The sequence below is a fragment of the Plectropomus leopardus genome, chromosome 2 (assembly GCF_008729295.1).
Source record: "Plectropomus leopardus isolate mb chromosome 2, YSFRI_Pleo_2.0, whole genome shotgun sequence".
Lineage (NCBI taxonomy): Eukaryota > Metazoa > Chordata > Actinopteri > Perciformes > Serranidae > Plectropomus > Plectropomus leopardus.
Window position 1 is genome coordinate 18386764 of NC_056464.1, and position 25947 is coordinate 18412710.

A 25947-nucleotide genomic window follows, 5' to 3' on the forward strand; every position below is an offset into this window, starting at 1 on the left:
AAAAAAACAAATGAAGAGCAAAAGGTGGGGAAAAAAATACAATTTTTACAAATTGATCAAAATAATACAAATATGAAACACAGTAAGTGAGTGTTCACCACCTTCATTATGACATGAATTATTAGAGGGGACCGAAGTTTGTTTTAAAATTCACTCAATGAATTTTCCACACTCTTCATCATCATTTTTGGGCTGCAGCAGATGCTTTCCCGCACAAAAGGACATCAGTTGGTTTTGATGAGCATATTTAACATCTGAACAATTGTGAAATTTAACAGTATTGAGACCAGAGTACTTAAACTTCTGTTATTTAATGCTTTGTAGAATGCTTTCCAAAATAATATCCTCAAATGAAACCGGTGGTGTAGCCAATACTCATCTTACAGATGAGGAAATTTTGTAATTATTAGACTGATCGATTGTCTCAAGTGTCTTTAAAACATGTCCATCTCATCTCTGTTATTGACTCGTATAATTATTGTTATTTGGTATTGTATTTTAAACCTTTTGATGGATTTTGTTTCAATTGCAAAATGACATTTTTCTCCTGTCTCCCTTTCCATTGGGATGTTTATGGAGTAACTTGATGACCTTAATTTATGCATTCTTGGCATATAATCAGATTTATTTTTATCTTGGTTTCCTCAAGTAATTGTGCAGATTTTGAAATGTTTGGGATCACAGTTTCCTTAAAAAGCTATTGTTATTAAGTCTTTGAATTAAAACCTATTTAGAGAACTGAAACAAACATTTTTCTGTCTTTGTCTCTCTGAAGACAGTGTGCAAATAAACTTTTATTGCCGACTTGTTTTTTATAATATTTCTCAAATATATTTGATGGATGTCCTACATCTGAAACACACTGAGAGGAATTCAGTGATAATGGACTTCAGAAACTGCTGCTATGTGCCTATATGGTAGACTATGATGTGATGGGACTACAGCGACCTCAGCCAGATAGTGTTTCAGCAGCTCTCTGCGTGGTATGTTTGTTGAGTTAATGGTTTTATTGTTAAGCATTGTTTCAGTTGAAACCACAGCTAATGCCTAGCCCATATTTTAGATTGCTTAAGAGACTTCGATCTGTGGTCCATCAATGTCTGTGTGTTTAAGGTGAAGCATCTCTGAAGCCCACAGAAACTACTTCAGCTGATTTACAGTGGCTTGTTGTGCAGCATAAACACTTACTATCCCCTGGTGTTCCTCTAAAACCAGTGGTTCTCAAACTATGGGGCGGGACCCCCTGGGGGACTGTAGAGCCACTGCAGGTGGGGCATTGATGACCAGGGGAAGAATATGGAGTGAAACAAAGCCGAATTATTTATTTGGGGAAAATCAACACACTGTATACATGACATCTATCGCATGTCTGTCCCTCTGAGGAGAGGGGTCCTTCCTCGGTTGCTCTTTTGAGGTTTCTACCATTCAGTTAAACAGTTTTTTGGGGGGTAATTTTCCTCATCCACAGTGAGGGTCCCAGGACAGAGGCATGACATAAGATGTAAAGCCCCCTTAGTCAAATTGTAATTTGTGACTATGGGCTTTGTAAATAAAATGGAAATTAATTGACATAAGAGTTTCCCCATGTGATCATGCTGACATCTATTTCACTATCATCCAAAATAAATCCTTCATTAGTTACCTCCCCAATTATTATTAGCGACTGATAAGAATGAAACGGGCGAGAGTGAGCTTTTTTGTATTCTGGTGGGCAGCATGACAAAAAAAGTTTGAGAACCATTGTTGCAAAGAAAACGGAAGGCTCCATTAAAAAAATGTTATGCTTCATAATTAGGCACCTTGAAGTTGGTTTCATACTTTCTTTTAATATTTTTTTATTATTATTATTATTATTCATTTAATTAAATTTTTTTGTCATGCGTTTGAATCACAAAGTATTATTATTATTGTTATCATTATTGTGCTTTTTTCATTGTTATCTTAACAGCGAGATGTAAAATGTTTTTTTTCAGTTCATAATTGTCTTTATTTACAAAGAAAACGCACAATAATCAATAATACTGTATATATGCCAGTGTTACATATCTGGCTAATTTTGACTATATTATATTATATTATATTATATTATATTATATTATATTATATTATATTATATTATATTATATTATATTATATTATATTGCATTATATTATATTATGTTAGCTATATTATATTATATTATATTATATCATATTATTTTTTATTTATTTATTTAATTTTTATTTTTTTAAAGAATGTCCTGCAGCCACACTGAAAATATGTGTACTATTTTTCTAATGATGTTTTCACAGAATAAATGGATACGCTGGAAAGGGACCGCACGAGCACTACACACGTCGATTCAAGCCAGCGTTTTACTATTCAGCGTCATTGTGCGCGTGCCTATGCAACAACTGGATAACAACATTTGTATGACAGGATTAAGTGGCGCACTTTGAAGGCATGTAACATCTGGGAGGGGCGTCGTGTCTGTGACAGTGTTGAGTCAGTTGGCTGTGTGAAATAGAGGGTTTTCATCCGGTGCAGAAGGGAAACCTTTCTTCTTTCTGAAAGCAGGTCTGCTGAGATGCGCAGGGCTCCGACACAGCGGAGGTCGCGAGGCTGCTGGTGAATTACAATTGGGATACGAAGCCAGCATGAACGAGGGGCTCTTTTTTCGTGGTTTACGATTTTCCCGCATGTTTAATTAATTGAAGCTTTCTTCTGGTGGGAGGATTTAGTCCCGCGGTCGCATGCAGGGATGATTTTTCTCGGCTTGGTTTTGCTACAGAGGACCATGGAGACCTCCGAAGGCATCGGTCATGCTCTCTGGTAAGAGGGGATTTCTGCTCCAAGATGTCCTTCTCATCCTCACTGGGCGTATTAATGAATAGCCGTCAACACAACCTATATTCTCTTTGAAAAATAACATGGCCTACATAGGAGACTACCACATATTATTTGCTATTTTATTCATTGTTTTTTTAGCATTTCTTAACGTAAAAACGTTTGTCATCGTGTCAGTGAGTGTCACACCTGCGATTTGTTATTGCTTTCCGTTAATCAGTGTTTGAGTATCAGCCGGTGCTGCCGTCTGCAACGACTATGCAGATGCAGGATGGCTGTAAATTAAATGCAAGCACTGTATGAAATGAAATGTGCCTGTCATGTGTGTTGTTACCTAGCGCCTGCAAACGGAAGGGCATATTGTTTGTGTGGCACATTCATTAAAAAAGGCAGGAAATGCCAGCATTGCAACCGCATCTGCGTGAATTCAAATGGGCAGCTTTAAAAGGAGTAAAAAAAAACTGTCATGCTTCCTGGGAACACACAACTTCTCCCTGTTACTGCATTGTTGTGGAGCAAAATAGGCAGAAGCACGCTGCTCCTGCTGTCTGCCGGGCCTTATTGATTTCACTGTTCACATTTATGAATACTGCTCGTTCTCATGCAGCAGCCTTAAGCCCCTATTATTAACAGATTCCTGAACAAGGATGTCTGTCTGGATCTGAAAAAACTCATCCTAATGGATTGTGTGGGTCAGTCCGTGCCTTCGGGGTGATTCACAGCTCTTGTTGTACCTGGGAAACACCTCTGTTTTCAGAAGAGGATTTTCCACTTTGCTGCCAAGCAATTTTGAAAGTGCTGATCGCTCCTATTTTGGGGTTCCTGTGTTTTTGTAGGGGCTTTAGATTTTTGGAGCACTGGATGATTTGCAAAGAGGTTTGGTTTAGCTGTTTTGAGACCAGTCATGCTCGGGGGATTTTAACACATGTTGGTGTTTGTTTTCTTCCCTCTCTGGTCACTGTTATCTTCAAATTGGTAGCACGGCACTTTACTTTTCTATGAAGCCCTTTCGATGGTTTTCATGCTACTTTGAGTGTTACAGTTCAATCAAACAGCCATAGAATTGGGCTTTGACCCAGATTGGAGAAAGCACAATGGTATTCTTTTGCCATTTTGTTTCACCAAGGTGACACTGCTCCTTTTATGATGCCCCCAGGACATGGACTGACACAATTTGAGCATCTGGTTCAGTAATCGTTGACTGACAAGCATGCAGGTTTAGTGGGGTGTGTGAGAAGTCGCACACTCACCCCCTGAACCACAATCTTCTCTCTAACCTGTGCATTTGCATGGATTTAAAATGAAAACTCTTTTGGCCTCCTTCAAAGTGTCTTGGTGCTTAGTGTGTGAGCTCAGTGAATCAAATCCCAGACCTTATCAAGTGCTGGAAATACATCAGAGTAGTGGTGCCACGGATAAGAGAGAGAATTCACCCTCATTTCATCTGTCGAAAAGAACATAAAAGCACAAAAGAACCAGATTAGGCTGTGTAATAGTGAATGTAAGTGTATGGCTGTGGCTGCACATCATAAGCAGCCCTGAACTCCCTCCAAAACCAAACAAGGCGGATTATAGCCACTATGGAGCATAAAAAAATGACTTTGGAATACATACAGAAATCCCTCCAGGTGTTACGGCGCAAAGGGAAAATGCATAGGAATAATCCCCTTGGATGTTAGAGCCACATTCCTTTCTTTATTACTCCCCCCACCTCAGCTTAGCAGAATCCAGGTGGATAGCAATCACCAAGATTGCTTTGTTTCACCCGCGGTAGCTGTGTCAAACGTGCAAAGGTGAGCGTCAAGGCCAGGGAGGAGAAACGGGGAGCCACGTGATTGGTCAGTCCGAGCTAAGCTGCCCTGCTGTGCGCCGATAAGCGTGTTATAAATCAGTACTTCATGGATATAGAGAGCACAAGAAGAGATCATTTTAGTGTATGTGAGTGTGTGTGGGGGGTTTGGGTCACCTGACCTCCCATAAGCCCTCTGCAGTTCTTTGGTCGGGGTTGGTCAGGTGGAGGTAGTTCAGTAAATCCTCTGCACGTGTGACCCTGAATCATCTCTTTATTATACAGAAACCTGAATCAGATCTCTTTTTCTTCTTTAGGTTAAAAACATTTGGACGTTTCTGATGCCCATCCTCATCATTACAACTCTCCAGCGGGTGAATTAACATCCTTGGACTTAGTTGTTGAATGGCAGGAAGAGTGTGCAGATAAAGGTCACATGACTGTTGTCTTACAAAAGCAGAGCGAGGTTCAGAGTAGGGATGTGTATTGTTAGTCGACTAATCCATTAAACACTTCTACCTTTGCTAGTCTGCTATGGAAATACTCGTCACTTAAACTTATAATCATGATAATTATTTCATGCTACTGCGTTCACCCAGTGAAGATGCCATTAGAACAATCAAGCACATAACACGCCCATACGATTTATTTTCCCAAAGAATTTCCCCCAAAACTGTTTTCAATAAATGTTATTTGTTAACTTTTATTTTGTGAGATGACGTTATGTTTTGTTGGATAATGTACAATGTTCATAATGCCTGGTCCAAAGTACCATATATTTTAGCGGCATTTAAAAAAATGAATTAGTCATTGAAAAATGTCATCAGTAATCTTAAATGGCTCTCCCATATTTCTTCAGACAATGTTTAACCATATAGATGAAATTTATATCGATTTTAAGTGTTTTCTGAGTGTTTTCTTACTTGTTGACCAGTTAAACTACTTCAATATAAACATCAGGGAAATTAGTCATTAGGAACATCTCTTGTTTAGTGGCCAGACGCATCAAGAAAAACACTGGAAGTGTTGTCCTGTTACGCCATAGAGTGCTCCATGGATGATCTTTTTTTGTAGGCCGACGTGGAGGTTAGTGTCTCCCTGGTTTCCTCTTGAAATGCCTTTGGGATTTTTCCATTGGATTTTGGATTATTGCAGAAAATAAACTCTGAGGCAAGATAACCTTTACAAATGAACACCGCTTTCAGGACTTTTGAAGCCTATACGTAATTGGAAGAAGTAAAAAGCTTACGTTAGGCTATAAATAAGCTACACTACGGTCACATGACTTTAACGTTGCCACCACATTGAGGCTGTGAATCTGTGTTTGGTGTGATGACGCTTTGTAGTCCCATTTAAAAGTTAGCAACTGCACTTTTTAAGACATATAAGAGCTCAAAATTCAACAGTGGGGTTTTATGTTGTAGAACAAAATGTGAAAGTCTTTTGGGCTGGTGTTAACGACAGACCTTATTTCAGGCATCTAAACAAAAGCCCATTAAAAAAAAACACTGACTTCAAGAGGACTTGCAGTTCTATGTGCTAGATTTTAGGACTAATTTCTGGGCCACTCCATTGAATGCATTGTTAGAGCCAACTATGTAACATTTATTATGCATATGTGAAAGCTGCACAGTCTACAACACTTTAGGCCTTGTTTCGACTCCTCAGAAACATAGTTGTAACCCTCCTCTGGTTACCATGTGTCACTTCACAACAGCAGCAGCTGTGTCAACACCAACAGTCAACATGAGGGCTGCCAGCTTCACCTGTCTGAGGAGGGCAGGAGGTGATATTTCAGCTGCTCTTTTACGTCTCGGCTGGCTGTTGAAAGAGGCTAACAAACACATTGTGCATCCCTTTCCATTTGCAACACGTATGAGTTTGTTGCCGAAGCATCGACTGTTACATATTAAGACATGCTGCACTGTAAGTCATGAATATATCTGTTATATAAATGCTGTTGACAACAGTAGGCTGTTCCTGGGACTCCTGGGCCAGATAAAAGCTGACAGCAGAAAGAGTGAATCTCTTTAGGAGCTGTGAGGCATCGTGTTTATCAAGGGATGAGAAAACTGGATATAAAACTGTTGCCTGTAGGAATCCGCTTTGCTATGAATGTTGTGATCTAATATGTATGACTTCTAAGCTGAAGAGAGAGCAGCGCTGTTGCTTGTGTGGACACGGTAGGATTGGACCTACCTTGCAGGCTTCAGTGTTTAGCCCGTCGGACTTGAATATTAAACTCGTCGCTGATTTGCATTCGTGTGATGCACGCTGCACAGGGGCAGCTCGCTCTCATCGCACAGCTCATGTTTTAATCAACATGGCTCCCTCAGTGCTATCTATACCGCCATCCAGAGCGCGTCCCTCATCCCCCCTACACATGCTTAGTCAACATGTGTTTGATGATGGTGTTGAGTTCATATCTCTAGTACTCATATCTCCTCTGATCCCTCCTTTGATGCTGCTCTCTGCGACTCTCTGTTTATCTGATTCTTCATTGTCCCGCCATCGCTCCCGCAGGCTTCTCTGTGGAATGTGATGCCGCCCGTCTCGTGTTGCTGTACCTGTACCTTTGCACACATCTGTACACCAGATGTTTAAGCAGTTAGCGCCCGACTTCAACCAGTGAGAGCACTGATCCTCTCAGGTGTGTTATTTGTTCGACTCAGTGGTGGTTAGAGGACGACCTGTTGCGGGTAATAGATTCATCCTTGTCTTGGAGTACCTTGATGTATATTTGATGCAGTTTGGTGTTTTGCCATGCCAGAAGTTGTGACTCATATTTTGATGCTGTTTTCTTCCATATATCCTCTCCTTTCTATTCCGAACAAATAGCAACAACTGTTGCTGGAAATGTTCCATCGAAAGACCTAAACGTTTTCATGAAGTGGATTCACTGAAGGTTACGCTAAAGTAAGACCGAAGTGTAACCTGGTGTGTAACCTTTGCTAAACAGTTGGCCGTTACAGGATAATGGTGAATGCTAAAACCATGCAACACAAACTGGCTGTTCTTTGGAGCATCACATTATTTCATGTCAGTTAATGCCAGCAGCACATACCAGACGCATACAGGCAGAAGAAGTTGTGAGGTCTCAGTAGGGTTAGGGTTAGTAGATGTGTGTAATGTGATTGCTACTGATGTGTGATAGCGTGGAAACAGGGAGGTGGTGCATCCTGATACGTTTCCACAGATGTGTGTTATCCTGTAGAGAAGTACAGTCATTAAAGATGTACTATAAAAGAACTGGTACTGAAACATGGCATCCAAACTTGGCCATTCCTCCTTAAACTGTTTGTACATACACATACTGTACTAATGTCACATTTGTTGTAATGGAAAAGCCAATACTTGAACATGCAAGCCCTTTTTACACTGAGATCCTGCTATAGGGCTGCTAAGTCTCTTCTTTATGCTGCCTCTGTATTTTAGCACAGAACAAAACTACAATTGCGGCATCATTACGCTCTAGTGTATGGTTTTAGACAGCATGCCGACGGCATTAACTGCTGCTAGCTGCAGTTTTTTCATATGTATCTTTATATGCTTATTTATGCACAACATACAAACATCCAGAAGTACATATCACCCAGTTTTACAACAACAAACAAACCCACATACAGGGGGAGGAGACTCGATAAACAAAAACAAAGAAATATCAGTTGCTTATAGAAATGGTTCAGTTTGCTCTGTAAAATTGCTAACTAAATAAGCTACACTGATCCAAAGAAGGGATAGAATTAACAAAAGAAACAAAAGTTAATAAAAGTTTTGTCAAAATTATCGGGGCAACTCCTAGTATTATACCTAATTATATCTAAGCATAAAAAGGACATTAAATCTTTCAGCAAAGAACGAGAAGGTGGAGATTTTTTTATCCTTTACTACTACTTGGGGGATCAAAGGTGAGACAACTTTGTCCCCCCGTTCCACGACCTTACTTTTTTTTTCAGAACGGCAAGGCGGCTTAACGGTGCCATATACTTCCGTCTTGAACAGGCAGTGTGAAAGAGGCTTAAGATAACAGACGGCCGCTAACTCTGTGTTGCTCTTCATCTCCATCTTCCCCTCTGTAGGTCTAGCTCTCAAAAGTGAAAGTGAAGCCAATCAGATATTCACTCTCATTCAGAACAAGCTATGTCCACCATGTGTTTGGCCTCGCTTTATGTGCTTTTTTCAGCAAACTGACCATGCAGTTAAACAGTGATGTCTACCTGCTAACATTTGCAAATATTAGCTACCAGACCAAGTAAGGCTGTAGCAGAAAACCCCTGATGTGCTGAGGACAACAAAAGTGGGTTTCATTGCCAGTGAATCAAACGTTTCAAGAGGAAGAATCCTAATCAGAAGTACTTTATTGATCCCCGGGGGGAAATTGTGGTTTGTTACAGTCGCTCTGATGCCAAGCATAAAGAATTATAGAAAGTAGAAATAAGTACCAGAACAAATATAAATATAAAATATAAAACAGATATACAGTAATAATAAAAAACAGTTAGCACTATTATGTGAATATTTAAACATTCTAACTATGTATTATGTGCTGAGTGTGTAAAATGTGTAAAAAAAAAAAGGTGTTTTTGTCTTGTGTGAGTGCTATTTTTTCTTCAAAATTTACATGGTAATGTTTTAAAAGACGGTATTTGCTCTCATGGTAGCAAAAAAGAAATGCTAGTTAACTCAGAGCACTGAAGTGAAAGGATTGTTAGTTTAATGAAGACATAAAAGGTACATTTTAGTGAGTGAAAAGGAAAGCACCAAGCTCCCAAGCAAATGTTTTGGTGTCTGGACAAAGCCATTCTTTAGGGGCACGGCAGCCTTTTGGCTCCAGCTGCCCAGCGACCATGCAGATGAATACCAAATGTCTCTGTCTGTCCTCTCCCGACGGATTCTCTCAGTGGGTTTACAGCTCAGCCTCGCTGCTCAGCAAAGAACAGACATGACACTGCCGAGCACATTCCCAGGTGAAAGTCCTTTTTTAGTATATTAGATTAACTTAAAATCTCATTATCACAGGCCCGGTTTTGTTAAACAGGGTTCATGTGATGAGCTTTTGTCTGAGCGGCGGTCGTAACTCTGCCACTTGTTTGTGTGAAAGGCTCCTACTTGTCTGTCAATGGGAGGTCAAGCATGCTGGGGGTTTTCACACGTACAGGAGCAAACAGCAGTTACTGGTTCAGTTCCAGGACAGGAGCCAACGCAAATGCGGTACAAGTATTTCAAGTATGCCTTTGCACAAAGCGAGCCTCACTCTTAATGTTGTTTGAGAGAGGAAAACAAAACACTATGTCTTACTAACCCCTGAAAAGCAGAAAGCTGGTCAAAAGCTGTGTGCGGAGCTTTGAGACAGCTGCTCGGAGTGACTGATAGATAAATGTTGCCTTCTGAAAGACGAAATGCTGGCAGACGCAGTCTTTGGACGGGTAATTTTGATTCAGCCCTTGAGGCCTTCCGTCTAGATTTGAGGGTTGAATGGAGTCATTTTATGATTTACTCGACTGGCAAGATGCTTGTTTATGGCAGCCATTTGTGAGCAGCGTTGAGTGAGAGGTTATTGGCAGAAAAACATGATCGCTATTTTTGGATGTCAAGTCTCTATTGGGTATTAGGGAGGAGGCTTTGTTTGTAATGAACCTCCATTATGTGGGAAAAAGAGCACATGAAACATTGCTCACTTGCTACAGTCGGGTGAAGGCAACATTACATGTCTTAAGCTTTTTTAATGGGGCCTTATTTAAGTGTTTTCCTTCTCAATAGAGCTATCCCAGACAATCTGATAAGTAAAAGCTAAAAAAACAAATAAACACTTAATTCCACACAAAGTGAATTTCATGTAACCCTTGTAATTTATGACAGCAGCAAAGAGGAAACTCTGCTGAAAATTGCAGTTATTCCTGTTATTTATTCCATCACTTTGCTCCTGGCTCTATTCCTCTGGCTCCCTCTCCTTTGAACCAGTGGCCGTTGAGCTATTGAGACATAAAACACTCAGGGTTTGGGTTTCTCGCTCTCTGTTTCTGTCCATGCATTATTAATGTTACTGATCCTGTCTCATTTCCCTCTCTTTGCAAATTAATTGGTTGTATCTGAGAGCTAATTTTAGGGTATTATTACACACTTCAGAACGCCTTAAGCTGCAAGCTAAGTTATGATCAGACTTTTATTGAACTTTTGATATTTTCTAAATGTCCCATAAAACTGGCCTAATGCATATTATTAATATGGCTTTAAATATTTTCAAATCTGGCTATTCTGATAATAAATGATCTTTACTACCTATTGTATGACAGATTTACTTTCAGCTTGTTGAGTCTCTGATAATTTATGTGTATTTTACAGTCACAGAAAAAGAAAATATTGATCTACTTTCTTTCCTTTTGAAGATGTATTATTATGGCCCATTCCCATTCCAGCGTGATGAAAAAAAGTCATTATAACAAGAACATTTCCATAAAGAATATAGAAAAAACAGAGGATTTTCTTTCTCAAAATAGTGACTTAGTATCTAAAAAAAATAGTGAGTAACTTTATCTCAAAAACAAAGAACAATACTATGTCATTATTTTGAGAAAGTCTCATAATTTTAGACAATAAGTCATTGTTTTGAAGATTTCTCATTATTTTAAGATATTAAGTTGTTATTTTGAGACTTTTTCTTATTTGAGATGAATGCTTATTTAAGTTTTTTCAGATTTTCAGAAAGTTTTTCATTATTTTGCCATTATTTTGAGAAAATATCTCATTGTATTGAGATAAGTCATTTTGAGAAAGTTTCTTACTATAGTGATTTACAATGACAGTATCTTTTTTCCTATCACATAGGCAGAAATGGGATTCTGTATTCTAAGTTTTTTTTTTCTTTTTTAAGCTTTTCAAGGATTTAGCTTCAGACACTCTCACAGCGGTGCAGTAGCCCCCCCTGATGTTACTTAGTGTAATGTCATCAAGGAAACATCCATTCTTATCTACTGCTGACTCTCTAGAAATGCAACCATTGACCTCAAAAGAACACTTGGCTAATATTGCAAATTTAAAGAGAAGAAGCATCTAAGCATGAATATATTTTGTTGATGCATCTCAGCAGCAGTTATTTCTGTTATTTCATCAGGTGAGAGTGTGGCTGGGAGCGAGAGTTGTAAAGTCCCCAGAATTACATCACATGGAGGTCAAAGGACATCTGATCACGTCCATGGGTTTGGGGGCTCCTGGTGAGTACTGATGACTCCCCTCAGTGTTAAGACTGACACTTTCGTGTCTGGACAAGTGTGGAATGGCCTGTGTTTTTTTTCCTCTCACATTTCAACAGAAGGAAAACAAACGTGTTTTTCTCAAGGTAACAGCCAGCTGAAAAAACAGTTGTGTGTGTGAAGGCCTTTTGTTCACGTATTGTCACCGCAGCTGTCAGATAATCTTATCAGAGCACCGAGCAACTGTCAGCAGGCAGACATATTGTAAGAAAGAGACACTTAGAAGTCATAACACTGCATTTTAAATTATTAGGAATGTTTTCTTCAAATCCCTCACAACTGCATTCCTGTGATTTGGACCAAAATGTCCATCTGACTTTTCTTAAAGGAGAAGTCTGTTATTTTTACTGTTGGTCACCAATTTAATGAAAATACAGAATCCAACATTGTATTAATCAACCTCTCCAAACTTTCTTACTTTCCCATCCTTGACTCTCATCTGTTGGCTAATTAGTTCCTACTGAAGAAAATGGGTCACAAACAGTCTCCTTAAGTTTGACTCAAAATAAACTACAGTTTCTATGTATAAGATTATAAGGAAACCTGTTACCTGAAACCTGTTAGGAGTTTTGACTAGGTTTTGGGGTAAACATATAAGACTGTTGACAGCTTTTTGTTGCTCTCAATGTACATGCACAGAAATATATACAGACAAAAACAAACGACACTGAAGCTGAACAAGGTGAAGATAAACATTTCACTGCTCTGTTCATATATGAATACATCCATAAAAAGTGTTTATATATTAAAAAAACACCACAATGGTCTATGGCACAGTGGAATAAGCTACAGTATGACAGCATCTCATACATAGAGAATACTTGTTAGAGATAGTTCATTGTTTGTGTCCAATTCAATCCCCGGAATAATGTTGACATTGTACATTGCTGCAAACCACAGATACGTTACAATCGAGGGTATGTTAAAACTTAACGTTTTTATATGTTTCAACATTGTTGTGGGTGTTTTTTTGGTTTGTTTCTTTTTTAAGATCATTTTTGGGGCTTTTTATGCCTTTATTCCATAGGACAGGGTGAGTGTGAAAGGGGGAAAGAGAGAGGGATGACATGCAGCAAAGAGCTGAGGCCGGCATCGAACCCATCGCCGCTGCGCCAAGTACACAGCCTCCATACATGGGGCTCTATCCACTGAGCCACTGGGTGTCCCACAACAATGTTGTGGTTACTGTGAGGTTATTTTTAGGCACAAAAAACACTTGGTTATGGTTAGGAAAAGATAATTGCATCCACCATCGCCTCCTACTCCCAGTGACAAAGTCAGCTCATATACATGCATTCAGAAACGTCGATATGATATGTCTGAAACCAACAAATGTAATGTATATGTGGTTTGCAGAAACATCCAATGCCAAAGTTCTGTAATGGCGACTACAGGTCTCATAGTTGGATTTGTGGACAATATAAAGAAATATGATAGCGCCATCCTGAAACTTTAATTCAGTCTTTCTGAAGATGTTTTACTTGTTCTGTGCTGTGTAGATGTTCAAGGTTGCCAGGACAGCAAGCTGCAGGCTGAGAGGGTTACAGCTCTGCAGGAGAGGAAGAAGGCCCTGGAGGCTCTCCTCAGCACCAGAGTGGGAGAGCTCAAACAAGTCTGTTTGCAGGAAGCAGTGAGTAGCTCTCACTTCACTTTTGAAACATACATGGCTCAGCTACAATATTCTCACTCCATTTGCCTCAGCTGTTTAGATGACAACTGCGATTTTCATTATTGTGTTTTTACTAAAGAGCTTGTCACAGATTAAAGCGTATTTTAAATGCTCTGTAAATTTGAACCTCTGGATATCGATGCAACTGTTTTTTTCTCACTTAAAATGGGTTGCAAATTTAAATGAATTTAACTACCCTAGAGGTGTTGTTAACATGTTTTAATGTAGCAGCAGCTGCCTCACCTTTTCATTAACAGCTGTTAAAAACTTCACTATTTTCAGCTTGATGTCAATTTACCTGCTCTGTCTCTGCGAGCTCTATTCTTGGATTCACAAGTTGTCATCACTGTTTTCAGTGAAGCTAATTTCAAAGTTTTTAAAGGTGGATTTTATTGAAACTTGAAGTAATCTGCTAAGTGGTATCATGTTATGAAACACTTTGGACCTCACAGGCCAGTGAGAAAATGGATTTTAGTTACTGGGGGCTAATGAATGTCCTCTACAGGAGCTGACTGGGAAGTTGCCACATGCTTTCCCCCTGGAGACGGGAGAGAAACCCCCAGTGGTGCAGCGCAGAGCTGGCCTGGCGCCCACCACCAAGGCAGAGGTAAGTCAACACCTTGAATATCAATTGTGTTTACGCAGCAGCTGTAGCGCTGTGTGTACTTGTGGTCTAACACGGCTGGCTGTCCCTGACTGCAGGATGAGGCTGCCCAAAGAAAGCAGATGAAAGCCATCTTCACTGGTGCTCTGTACAGACACTCAGAATCAGACCGAAATGTCTCAAATAGCAAGAGGACTGTTCATCGGGGGTGTCACACAGGTACAACTACAACGCACCTAACACGACCCCCATACACCCACTTAAAAACAAAACAAATTAACACGTCTTGTGAATAAAAACAAAGCGGCATTAATATTCATTAACATTTTACACTTTTAGAGAAAGACAATTAAAGGAGCAGTGTGTAAGATTTAGGGTGTGTAACACTCGCCAACCTAATAACAGCCCACAAACATAATGATCCACAAACATAATACAAATCGCAGCTTTTAAAGTAATAACCTCACAAACGTAATACAATTTCCACAAACTTAATAGCAGCTGTCAACCACAAACGCAACGGGTGAATTAGCGTTTTTTTACTGTGAGCTTATTTATTAGCTTCCTCTCAAAACAAATGGATCCAGTTGTTTAAACTGATGAAAATGCTAATTGTAGCAGTTTTGTGTTTAAAAAAAACGTGTTTTGCTGACACTCTTGTCACAGATGGGCTGCAAACTATGGTGGCTGACACAAAAACGTGAATGGCCCTATCTAGAGACAGTGGTTGGTTTGTCCGGTCTAGGCTACTGTAGAAACATGGTGGTGCAACATTGTGATCTCTGACAAGGACCTGCTCCCTATGTAGATAAAAATGGCTCAATTTAAGGTGACAAAAACATGACAATTCTTATTTTCAGGTGATTATACACTAAAGAAAACATAGGCTTTTATGTTATATTCCTTTTCAGCTAATATATTCCCCCAAATCCTACACACTGGACCTTTAACTTTGCATTTATGTTCAGCAAAGATGTCAGATTTCATGCTGCTTCATCTGTGACCTGAATGATTTGTTATTTTTCAGAGGACACTGTCATGTCAGAGAGTACAAGCTCCATGTCGGATTCAACATCCCATGACAATGGTGAGTCAACTGAATACACTGACTGTCTGTCAACAACTATCTCTGGTGGATTCTGCGTATCCATATTCATAATGAGCTTAACTGACAGTAGTAGGCAGGCAGTAAAACTAGCTCAATGTATTTGGAGCCTTTTGCACATTCAAAATACATCACTCACACTTAGTGGGTGGCAGACTCATTTGCACTTGGGGTGTTATGACGCCAAATAAAAATTTGCAGTCACATTTCAGTTGTAAATCCCCACGTAGCACACTTGGCTTGTTTTGCTTTCAATGAAAATGAAAGTTGTTTTTTTGTCATCTGTGATTGGGCTTCATTAAAAGATAATTTCTTTGTTTATCTTCTACCGAAAGAGTCTTCTCCCAGTGTGGCAGCTGACCAGCGCTCTCTGTCTCAGCCCCGGCTCACTGTGGGCAGCCCTGACCACAGGATCAGCAGGAAGCTGTCGCCAGTCGAGATTTACTACGAGATGAGGACACGCCGCAACTCCGTCACAAGCTCTGTTAGGTACTGTTCTTAAAGCTCATTTTCAGGTTCATACTTGTATCTTGGGTTTCTACTTGTTATGGATCTATTTGTTGTCTAATCCATACATTGACCAGAAATGACCCAACTATGAACTATCGGGATCTATAGAGCACCACTGAAGGCAGGCATACCGCCATGATGATCCCTTTAAAATTTTAGCACGTGCATCAGAAACACAAAACAACCTCACGTGGAATCAGTGAAAGTTTTTCAGCCAAATCCCAGCAAGCAGCAATAAGTGCTTCAACTAAACCATTAGCAAGATACAGAGCAACTGCAGGTGGTAAAATTTGCCTGTTGCTGTTTCTGCCTAATTGTGTCAGCAACACAGGCCTAAGTTTGATATTGATGTCTCAAAAGTTGAATATAACAATATGAACGGTAAGTCACTCACTTTATCTTCAAGGACTCAAACAAAGGAAACAAAGCACCTAAATCTACTCTAAGAACTTGTTACTTGGTTCTGGAGAAAGTCCACACAGCTGTGTCTTTTTTGAGATGAAAGAATATAACAGACGAGGGACGGCTCTTGTGCTGTGCGTGATACTGTTGGTCGGTTCTAAAGATGGAGCGCTCCTCAGCCAATCAGGAACTACAGGTAAAATACATCAAACTGAGGGAATCATTGTCGTAAACGTGCACCCTGAGTAAACTTTCTGTTGTACATTACTAGAGCATGTTTACGTGCTTTAGTGGTTAATAAACACCTACTTTTATGTCTGTGCTGGAACACATGTATTAACCCTTTGTCTGAGGTTCACCATTTTAGTATATTTACTCTTTAAACCGCACTCCTGAAAAAGCCAAGCCTGCTCTGATTGGTCAGTGTCTCCATGAGCTAAGCATATCTCAGTGTCTCTGCACCGTCATTGCAGTGGGGGGGTGACTGTGTATAGCAACACTTTTCCCCGTTAAAAATCAGCAGTAAAAAAATGGACGTGTTCCAGCAGGAATATGATCTGAACAACATTGTATGTTTCCCCAATGTTAGCATGTAGCTACATGCATGGGTGGATAACTGAATAGGCCTACAGGCACAGGACCTAAACTTAATATGATTATTAAGAGACGGCAAAAGACTACAAAGAGATGCAAAGGGACTGCCAAGAGAGACAAATTTTCTACTAAAAAAAAGCAAAACATCCACAAAGAGACACAACTGGACTATGATGAGATACAGAATGACTACATGAGATAAAAAATGACTTCAAAGAGGCACAAAACAACTGCAAGAAGGCACAGAATAACCTTGAGGAGACAAAACAGTAAAACAAAAACAAAAGAAAAATAGGGGAAAAAAGAAAGCAAGAATAGCGAGAGACTAAAGTCTATGTTTTTTGCTTCTCTGTAGGAACTGGTGGGCCTTTTTGCGTGCATTCACAGGGGCCCATTGTCTCATAATCAGCCCATGGCTACATGTAGCATTGTAGCCTACGTAATGTAAACACTAACAGAAGCATGCCTGGAGCAGATGAGAACACGAAGAAATCTGCCATGATCTGAAGTCAGCTTGTCTCAAAAGTAGAAAAAAATGAAAGTATTACTTTACATACATGCAATCCATTAGTTGCAGCTTTAGTCAAATTGAATATGAACATCTAACTTGTAACATCATATAGTCTATATAAGGGAATAATATTCATTCATTAATTCATTGTCTGTAACTGCTTGCTTGTTCTCTGTGAGGGGGGGCTATCCCCGCTGTCACTGAGAGGTGGGGTTCACCCAGGACAGGTCACCAGACTATCGCAGGGCGAGGCAAATAGTCCGGCAGCTGCAATAGTCTGGGCCCTGTGATAACAGAATAGCAGGAAAAGTATAATAGGTCCCCTTTAAAGTGAATGCATACTGCAAGCTGTGCAGTCTGTTTGATGTGTCTGAGAGTGCACTGCACTATACTGTATGTGTGTGCAAATATAACCCTGATTGTTTTAATTATGAATGATAAATACAGCCATGTGCTCTTCATTTTTTCTCCTTATAGCCCAACTCACTCCTTACCCAGAAGTGCGTCTAACATTGAAGGCAGAAGTGTCCCAGCGACTCCTCTGTTGGCCCGAACGGCTCCAATCAGTGTTCACGTCAGGTAATCTGTGGTACAGCGCCGCTCCCGTCTGATACAGCACAGCTGCCGCTCCCTCCCACTGTGATAACTGTGTGTTTGGAAATGGCTTAATGACTTTGTTAATGCAGATACAGAGTCAGGGTTGTAACAACGATTAGTGTCACATTTAGCTACCAGCAAGGGCTTGAGCTCATCGTTTGGTTTTTAAGTAAACAAAGTGTGTCCCTTCTAGTGATTCTCTGTGAAATTCAGTTACATACTTTTGATTAAGATTGCTTTCACTCACTTTCCTTTAGTTGCACTGAGTCCTCTCCTAAAGTAAGCTGTTGTTGTGCTCATCCCTGCATTAGGTCGGATGCATCAGGTGATAATGGGTTGAAGCAGTGGTCTGGCAGCCTGGATGTACCCTACATGATTCCATTGGCCCAGGAGGGCTCTTCTTCTGACCGTCGAGGCTGCCCGTACAGCTCCAGGGCCAGGCGCAGTAACAGCTCCGAGGCCCTGCTGGATAGATCGAGCCTCCCTGATGATCCTGCTCCCAGAAACGGGATGCCTCCAAGAGGAGGGCCCTACAAGAGCTCAGAGACACTTACTGATGGCAAGCTGCGACACATTCACCTGGGCAGCCCTGAGAGACATGCCGATGGCTCTGTGGACCAGGCCAAAATGCGTCTGTCGATGGGCGACAGAGCGGCTGGTGGAGGCTACAATGAGCTTTTGATGGACTATATCTGGGGGAAACAGCAGAGGATGCAAGTGCAGCACCACCTATACCAGTCCACAGGCAGGATCTGGCAGGACGTGCCCTCTCCTCGCTCCTCCACTGCAGCGGTGCCTCCCCATGCTAACGGCTTTTCCCATTCCCAGGTGCACCTACCCAGCGCTGCACCTCCGTACAGCCCCATGGTGCTCCGAGGGTCCCAAGCTGAGCTGCGAAGGGTCAAAGTCACCAGAACCAAATCTTGTGGACCCTTCATTCCTTTGCAGCAACATCCCCAGGACGCCATCCTGCTGTCAGCCTATGAGTCACCTCTTCCTGCCTCTGGAACCACCACGTCCTCCATTCCCAACCTGCACCCCTACCAGACGGAGTTGTCTGGCCCCTCCTTCAGTCGCAGACCCCCACAGTTCTCTCTCCCAACCCCAGAAGACTCAACGCGAAGCTTACATAAAGCTCTTGCTCTGGAGGGACTGAGGGACTGGTACCTGAGGAACGCCCTTGGCTATCCTCCTGCTGCCTCAAAGGGCCACGAGGCAGGGATCTCTCGCCTGTCACACCCCCACCCGCTGGTGCACCAGGCCCAGTCTGTTCAAGGTGAACCAGCCAACCTCCACAGGTCGCAGTTACCCCAGTCAGTCAGCTTCCATGGTCACCCGCTGCATGGAAGGTCAGTATACATACTTTCTTTTAGTCTCATTGCTTTGTTTTTTTACACCTGTATGTCCGTTGTTGGGAATTATCATCAGTGTTTTGAGCAAGAATTCATACACCAACAAAAGAAACAAGCCTAAAGGAATGAAGCCTTCTATAATTATTGTTTTGTGTTTAACAATTACATTACAAATCTGCACTAAAAGCAGAAGAAAACTGTACTATATGAACAATCAGATCTTTTTCTGATTTCAAGAAGCATTTTGTAAGTTTTAGTAGAATACATTTTATCAAAATACATACCAAATGTATACCATACCAAATATTAACATACATGTTTGCAAATACAGTCACTCAGCATTTACCACAAAGATCTGCTTAAAGCTGCAGTATAGTGATTTTGTCTCCCCCCTCTGCCAGTGAGAGTAATTACATAAACACTGTTGATGTGCACTGCAGGCGAGCTTGTTATATCTCCCCCACCCCAGGAGTACTCTCTTCAAGTCTTTTCAACTTTAATCATTCCTCTATACAGCAGGGTTTTTTGAATTTGCAGCATCCACTCCAGAAACCTTTCTTGGATGCTTCTTGGGATGTTCAGGCATAGCTTCCACCAAACTGAGCAGTGGCTTTGCCACTTCGCTCCGTTTTCCCTTGATTTTTCCTTTTTTAAATCTTTATTTCCAACAGTGAACGTGAATAGCACCAGAACATCAGAATCATGCACATACAGATGAAGCATTGAGGAAAAACAACAGCAAAAGCAGTGCCAAACAGAAAAGACAACAAAAGTCAAACAAAGCTGCATAGGAAGGTTGCCACAGACACCAAACTCTGGTGTACTGAGAAATAAGATGCATCGATGAGATGAATCAGCATTGTGTGAACTTGTTTGGCAAGGACTTAAATGACATTTGTTTATATGTAAAAGTCCTTCACTCCAGCTTTAAATATCTTTCTCACTGGAAGCTGGCAGCAAATTTCCCAGCAGAGGATGGTGCTATTGCCATCTCACTGTTCCCAGCCGATCCATCGATCATTCTGAGACCTTTACACCCACGGTTGTTTTATTTTTTTTTTTATGTTAGTACTTTGCTTGGTCAGCATTATCTGCCAACGCTCTGGCACTTGGATGTTTGCTGATCAAAACACTCAAAGTTTTCTCACTCATAGGTTTCCTTGAATTGCCTTAAAGGTACAATTTGCAACCTTTGTATCATGACAATGTGTGTAGTTTGTGTAAATTAAACTGTGGTAAACTTCCCTCCATCTTACCAGCGCTCAGATCTCCCTGCTCATTTGCCAGCTCAAATTTGAATTTGGATATTCGCTTGCTGTGGGGCTGTTGCATCAACTACATCAAGTCATTCTGCATTTACATATACCCGCCACCACGTACAGTAGTGATGTGCGGGTCAGTGTTATTAAAACAATGACTTGAACCTCTCCCGCAAAGCAAAGCTAAAAGTTTCTGGTAATCACTATCATTAATAACAACCCAATTGTTGTTGGCCATGTTGTTTGCCATTTCTAGTAAACATTACAAAATAATTTTGTAGTTTTGTGTGAAAAAGTACAAACATAGTAAGACAGCAAGTAGTCACCCATATTTTAGGTGGCTCCAAATTAATATAATCATGAACGCACAGCTGATAACCTATATGTTTTGTTTACATAACATTATAAATGCGTATTTACTCAATTCAGTGTGGACAGAGAGGCACTTACCTACTTTTAGGACATGTCTTTAGGTCTACAAGTGTCTAGAGGGAAATATTTTTAGCAGACATGACCTGAGAGATTTAAATATGTCGGACTTCAACAGATTTTCCTGGGCAAAAGCAGGATAACGGAAAGCCTGAGTGCAGCAGCACTGATGATAAAGCTGCCTGTTGCGGTAGTAATGTCTTCAGAGACCTTTGTTCACAGCCAGTATTGTTTCTTGTGTGAACCTTGCAGTATAACACCCAGCAGCAGGAGTGTTTCTTGGTCCGGTGCAGGGCAGTGCATTGTGGTGGTTGTAGGTTTTCCATCTCTTGAGCATAAGCAAATGCCACAGACTTTTTTTTTCTGTTTTCTCTAGTCATGTAGCACCAATTTCAAAAGTATTTGCATTTTTCTACTGCTTAGACATCACAATCTTATAGAAAGAACATCTTTCTAGTACTGAAATACTACTTTAAGTGGCATATGAGAGACAGCAGTCACAGTTACACATAAAACTCTGACGCCTCAACAGATAAAATGTGAACATACGTCAGTGGGCTCCTCCAATTATGACAGGGATTCATTTCACAGGAAAATCACTCTCTAAGCTCTGTTATGTTCTGACCATGAATCTTGTTTTTTATTTCACAAAGATTAATTGTTGCTGTGGTTTTACCCTCCACTTCCTTCCTCTTGTGTGTGGAGTGCTGTATTGATTTGTTTTTTCCCCCCAACAGGTCGATGGAGTTCTCTCTGTACCAGGAGACTCCTCATCCACAGATGCAAGAGGTGACCCCAAAGGAACCGAGTGCAGACCCAGGCACCCTCGTCTGAAGCAGCAAAACACGCACACACACACGCACCCTGCATTATCTGAGCAAAATACTGTAGCCTCACACACACACACACACACACACACACACACACATACACACATTCACTTAGACTCACACGCACACAGACAAGTTGATACAATGTGACCTCAGCAGCAAAGCAAAACACGGCAACCTCAGCAGAAAGAGACTGGAATAAATGACAAACTGTAGCTGTACAGTGTGAAAAAGCCTTGGCAAGTTCCCCGTGTTCTAACCGATCCCACCAGTATATGAACCCATCAAACCCAGTGTTCTCATGTGGATGTGGACTGGAGTTGACTCATCTAATAACAATATGGTCATGCTGTACTTAATAGTATATCGATATTTCTGGTCCAACACGAGCAGTAAACTCCTTCCTAATAACCCTGAAAAGTCTCCCGAGATATACTTTTTTACAGAATATATACAACTCTAAATTACTATTTTGTATCTTCTGAGATATAAAGAACAGCTATATTAAAGAGGTAATTTATTGCTCATTACTCTTGTGATATACGAAGATGTTATATGAGCTCATATCATTTGAAAAGTATTAATACATGCCAGTGAATGTGTGTTTGTAAACTATATAAAATGCAAAAAAAAAAGACATGCTTCAGTCTTCATCTGCCGTTAATTTCAAAGCCATTTGTATTTTTCACGTTTGATAAATGAAAGGGGCCATGAACTGTAGTGTACTGGTGTAGCAGACAGGAGTGCCTAAATGTTTTAATATCTAAACTTGGTTAGAAAACCTTTAAAGTGCTTTCTAATATTCTGATATGCTAGCATTAAAGGAGCAGTGTGTGTTTGGGGGATTTAGTGGTAGCGGTGAGGATTGCAGATTGCAACCAGCAGAATTTTCTCCTAGTTAAGATTCCTTTAGTGTTCATTGTGTAGGAGGTTTTTATTGGGAGCCGAATTATCCGCAAATGTCTCTTCCTCTCAAAAAAACCCCAAAAACAGACGATGTGATTAAAGCAGGTTAAAACACTAAATAAAGCAGTTCCATATTTAAAAATCTTTTTTTTCCCCAACGCTCTCATCATTTATAGGCTGCTAACGCTGATGGCCGACGAGAAAAGGCGAATGGCCCTTTCTATTAGGGATGAGCGTTAGAAGTAACTTTGATATTGGAGTGCTCGTATTGAATTATTATAAAATACTTGAGTACTCACAAAGAAACACCAAATGCAAGATTTGGAATGTAAATAGGCCAACAAGTACAAATTAAAATGCAATTTAAAAGTCATTTATTGGACAACCAGACTTCAATAAGCCTTTTAAACCATAAATTGAACGTTAAGATGAGAAAAATCTGCAAAAGAACCTTCTTCAAGCCGCTCTCCTCCAAGTCAGCTCATCTACCTAATATACCTAATATAGCAGTGGCTAATATCCAATGCCGAGCCGCTTAATGACCCTAAAAAAGCTTTCACAGACACAGAAAAGGCTTGACTCTGTCTTTTACCCATAAATAACTTTTAGGTAACCTTAGCTGTGTGATGCTAACAGTTATGCCTGTCACTTATGAGGTAAGGAGGCGCTGTGTGAAACAATCGACTGCACGCAGCTCTATATTAAAACATTATTTTATCCATTTTAAAGTGGCGGCGATGTTGACCACATACCAGTGTCCAAGCAAATACTCGAGTACTCATACCCATCTCTGCTATCTGGAGCTACTGTAGAAACATGGCAGTGCAGCATTGCAGACTCTGTTGACTCTGTAGACGAGGACCCACTCCCTATAAACTGCTCATTCTAAGGTAACAAAAACACAAAGATTCCTAATTTCAGGTGATTATACACTAAAGAAAGCATACTCATTATATTGTACTCCATCTCTGCCAATATATCCCCATAAATCCTACACGCTGGACCTTTAAGCCTTTGTGAGCTTAGTCTAATCAAACCCTGAAAGCAGTTCACGATGTCACTAAATTAGAGTATTTGGAATGATGTCATATATATTGTGATTTTTCAGTATTTTTTCTAGATTCAGCTTCATGCTGGCCGATAAATGTAGCTTTCTCTGTGCCAACCTTTAAAGAACAATTGGAGCAGTTTTAGGAAAAACCTGAGGGCTGTTGTGAAACCTACTGTTTGGCGGTAGCACATGACTGTATGACAATAATTTTCTCATATCAAATCTGTTTTTATCTGCATTGAGTTGTGGAGGATTTGAGTGTCATATGGAGCACTTTATGAACATCTTAAGCCTTAATTCCATATGAAATTGTCACCAGGAGAGATGACAGGCAGTATATAGGAAGGTTTCGACAGGGTTTATAACTGGGGAAAAAAAACAAAACAGAAAATGAGTTTTGTCAAAATCTACTGAGAGTCTATCTGAGTGTTAGTCTGTATATAGCGTGGATTTTACTGATGAGTTTAAAGCTGATGTTTTATTCCCGTAGCCTACTAACAATGTAAATTTTAAACTAACCACATGATAAGTATTTAATCAAAATAACCTCCCACACTCCTTCCACCCCCAAGTGAGCACTATTTAATTGATTGCTAAAAAAAAGTGGCGGTGTGAACAGAATAGGGCTGCTGCAGTTTTGAATGATGGTGTGAGCAGGTCTCATACCAGATAATTTGTTAATGAGATGGCAAATTTTTGTATTTGTATTGATTTCAACTCATTTCATGTGCTTGGTTTTGTGTTGTTGGAAAAAAAAAGAACTCTTTGCATTTTTTAAAATGAAAGTAGCTATGTGTCATAATATATTTCAAAGTTTGTAATCAGAGTCTTAAATGCAATTTAAACCACAGAAAGATCAGAATTATACATGAAATTCTCAAGGAAACTGAAAGTATTTGTCTCAGTGTACACAGAACATTTTTCACCCCCCCCCCCCACCACCATTTAATGTCCATGATCTTTTTAGGACTCATCTGAATGTAATTCTTTGTCATACGTGAAGTTGTTTTCTACTCTTTTACGAACTCGCACACTGTGGAATGTGACCTGGTTTCTTCTGCTGTCTGATGTGTTCACATCCTCTCAGTATCCAGCTTCATAGAGCTTCTTCCGGCTGGTTAAAACCTGAAATCAAAGACCAAACTGCTGTGCACTGGGGTTCGTAAATGTATTTTTCATATAATGTACTCTGTAAGAAAATTAATGACATGAATTTAGCTCCAAATCAAATTTATTCAAACTATATTATATTTATGAACCTATAACATTTTGTAGCTATCTACTGTAGCTCTTTCTCATCAGTGCGGGAATTGGTAATGTGTGTTAAAACCTCATTCAGCAGTGTGATGTGTTAATATTTGATTATTCTTTTCTTTTTATATTTAAATGCAGCTGTTTTCTCTTTCCCTCCTCTCTTTATAACCAGGCCTATGAAATAAGACTGTAGGCCCACCCTATACTGTATGTATGAGATTGTGCATTCATTCTACTAAATAAAGTGTCATGTTGAAATCACAGAATGTGTCAGACATGTTCATTTTTTGTAACATACACCAGGGCCTCAATTTCAGTGCAGATGTGCAGGTACATGATTTAATCGATTACCAGAACTAGAGCACTTTATGGTGGGCAGGTCACCCTCACTTTGCACAGGTCACATCACTAGTGCATTTTAGTCTATAAGATAATCGCAGGTACATGTCCACCCTCAGTAAGCCAGAAGATTTTATCCAAGCAAAGCAGTCTTAATCTTAGGTCACATGAGTGGCTTCATGTTTAAATTGTCTTTTTCCAGCATAGAGGCGGGGCTTCTGATATATTTCAAGAGAAAGAGACCGAACATACCAACTCAAATGAAGATTTTCCTTCATCACAAGTAAGGATATAAACAGGTTTTCTGTGACTTCCTAGTTAACCCTCTGAAATATGTGTTTCAGAGGGTGTTCTACACCAGTGTTCTTGTGCTGCTTCCAGATGCTCTTCACAAGTATTTTCACCTTTGAAACCTGTGCAATTTGGTGGGATTTCTTTCAAAAACATGTGGAAATGGCAAGTAGCAACTTGGTAAAAAAAAAAGAAAAAAGTTTGTAATTATCAGAATCACATTTTTAAATTATGTTAGATAATTTTTATAAATTTTTCCTGTTAATTTTATTTTATTATTAATTTTCAGGCAATTTCCTTTCATTTCTTTTTTTTTTTTTTTTTTTCTTTTTTTTTTACTAATGTCTTGCTAATCTTCTTTGACTGCTGATTGCCTTT

The 25947-nt window shown here is 40.0% G+C and overlaps 1 protein-coding gene across 2 annotated transcripts; it reads left to right on the forward strand.

Annotated features, from left to right (window-relative positions):
• Positions 1 to 2501: 2501 nt before the first annotated feature.
• Positions 2502 to 22564, forward strand: ccdc120b (coiled-coil domain containing 120b). 2 transcript variants are annotated; one of them, XM_042497590.1, is made up of 10 exons: positions 2502 to 2812; positions 11728 to 11827; positions 13366 to 13496; positions 14041 to 14142; positions 14238 to 14358; positions 15167 to 15226; positions 15580 to 15733; positions 17739 to 17840; positions 18170 to 19207; positions 21636 to 22564. In XM_042497590.1, the coding sequence occupies exons 2-10, from the start codon at positions 11779 to 11781 to the stop codon at positions 21730 to 21732; spliced, it is 1854 nt and encodes a 617-aa protein (XP_042353524.1). In that variant the 5' UTR covers positions 2502 to 2812; positions 11728 to 11778; the 3' UTR covers positions 21733 to 22564. The 2 variants fall into 2 exon arrangements, with proteins under 2 accessions (XP_042353524.1, XP_042353531.1); XM_042497597.1 differs by lacking the exons at positions 2502 to 2812; positions 11728 to 11827; positions 13366 to 13496 and having other exon boundaries at positions 14077 to 14142; positions 15582 to 15733.
• The last annotated feature ends 3383 nt before the right edge of the window (positions 22565 to 25947 follow it).

What these genes read in the sequence shown, in the direction of transcription:
- ccdc120b (XM_042497590.1), top strand. Translation starts at nt 11,779, where the DNA reads ATGGAGGTCAAAGGACATCTGATCACGTCCATGGGTTTGGGGGCTCCT. An exon ending in TTCAACATCCCATGACAATG is followed by an intron (nt 15,227 to 15,579) that starts GTGAGTCAACTG and finishes TTCTACCGAAAG; the next exon opens with AGTCTTCTCCCAGTGTGGCA. An exon ending in GGTCACCCGCTGCATGGAAG is followed by an intron (nt 19,208 to 21,635) that starts GTCAGTATACAT and finishes TCCCCCCAACAG; the next exon opens with GTCGATGGAGTTCTCTCTGT.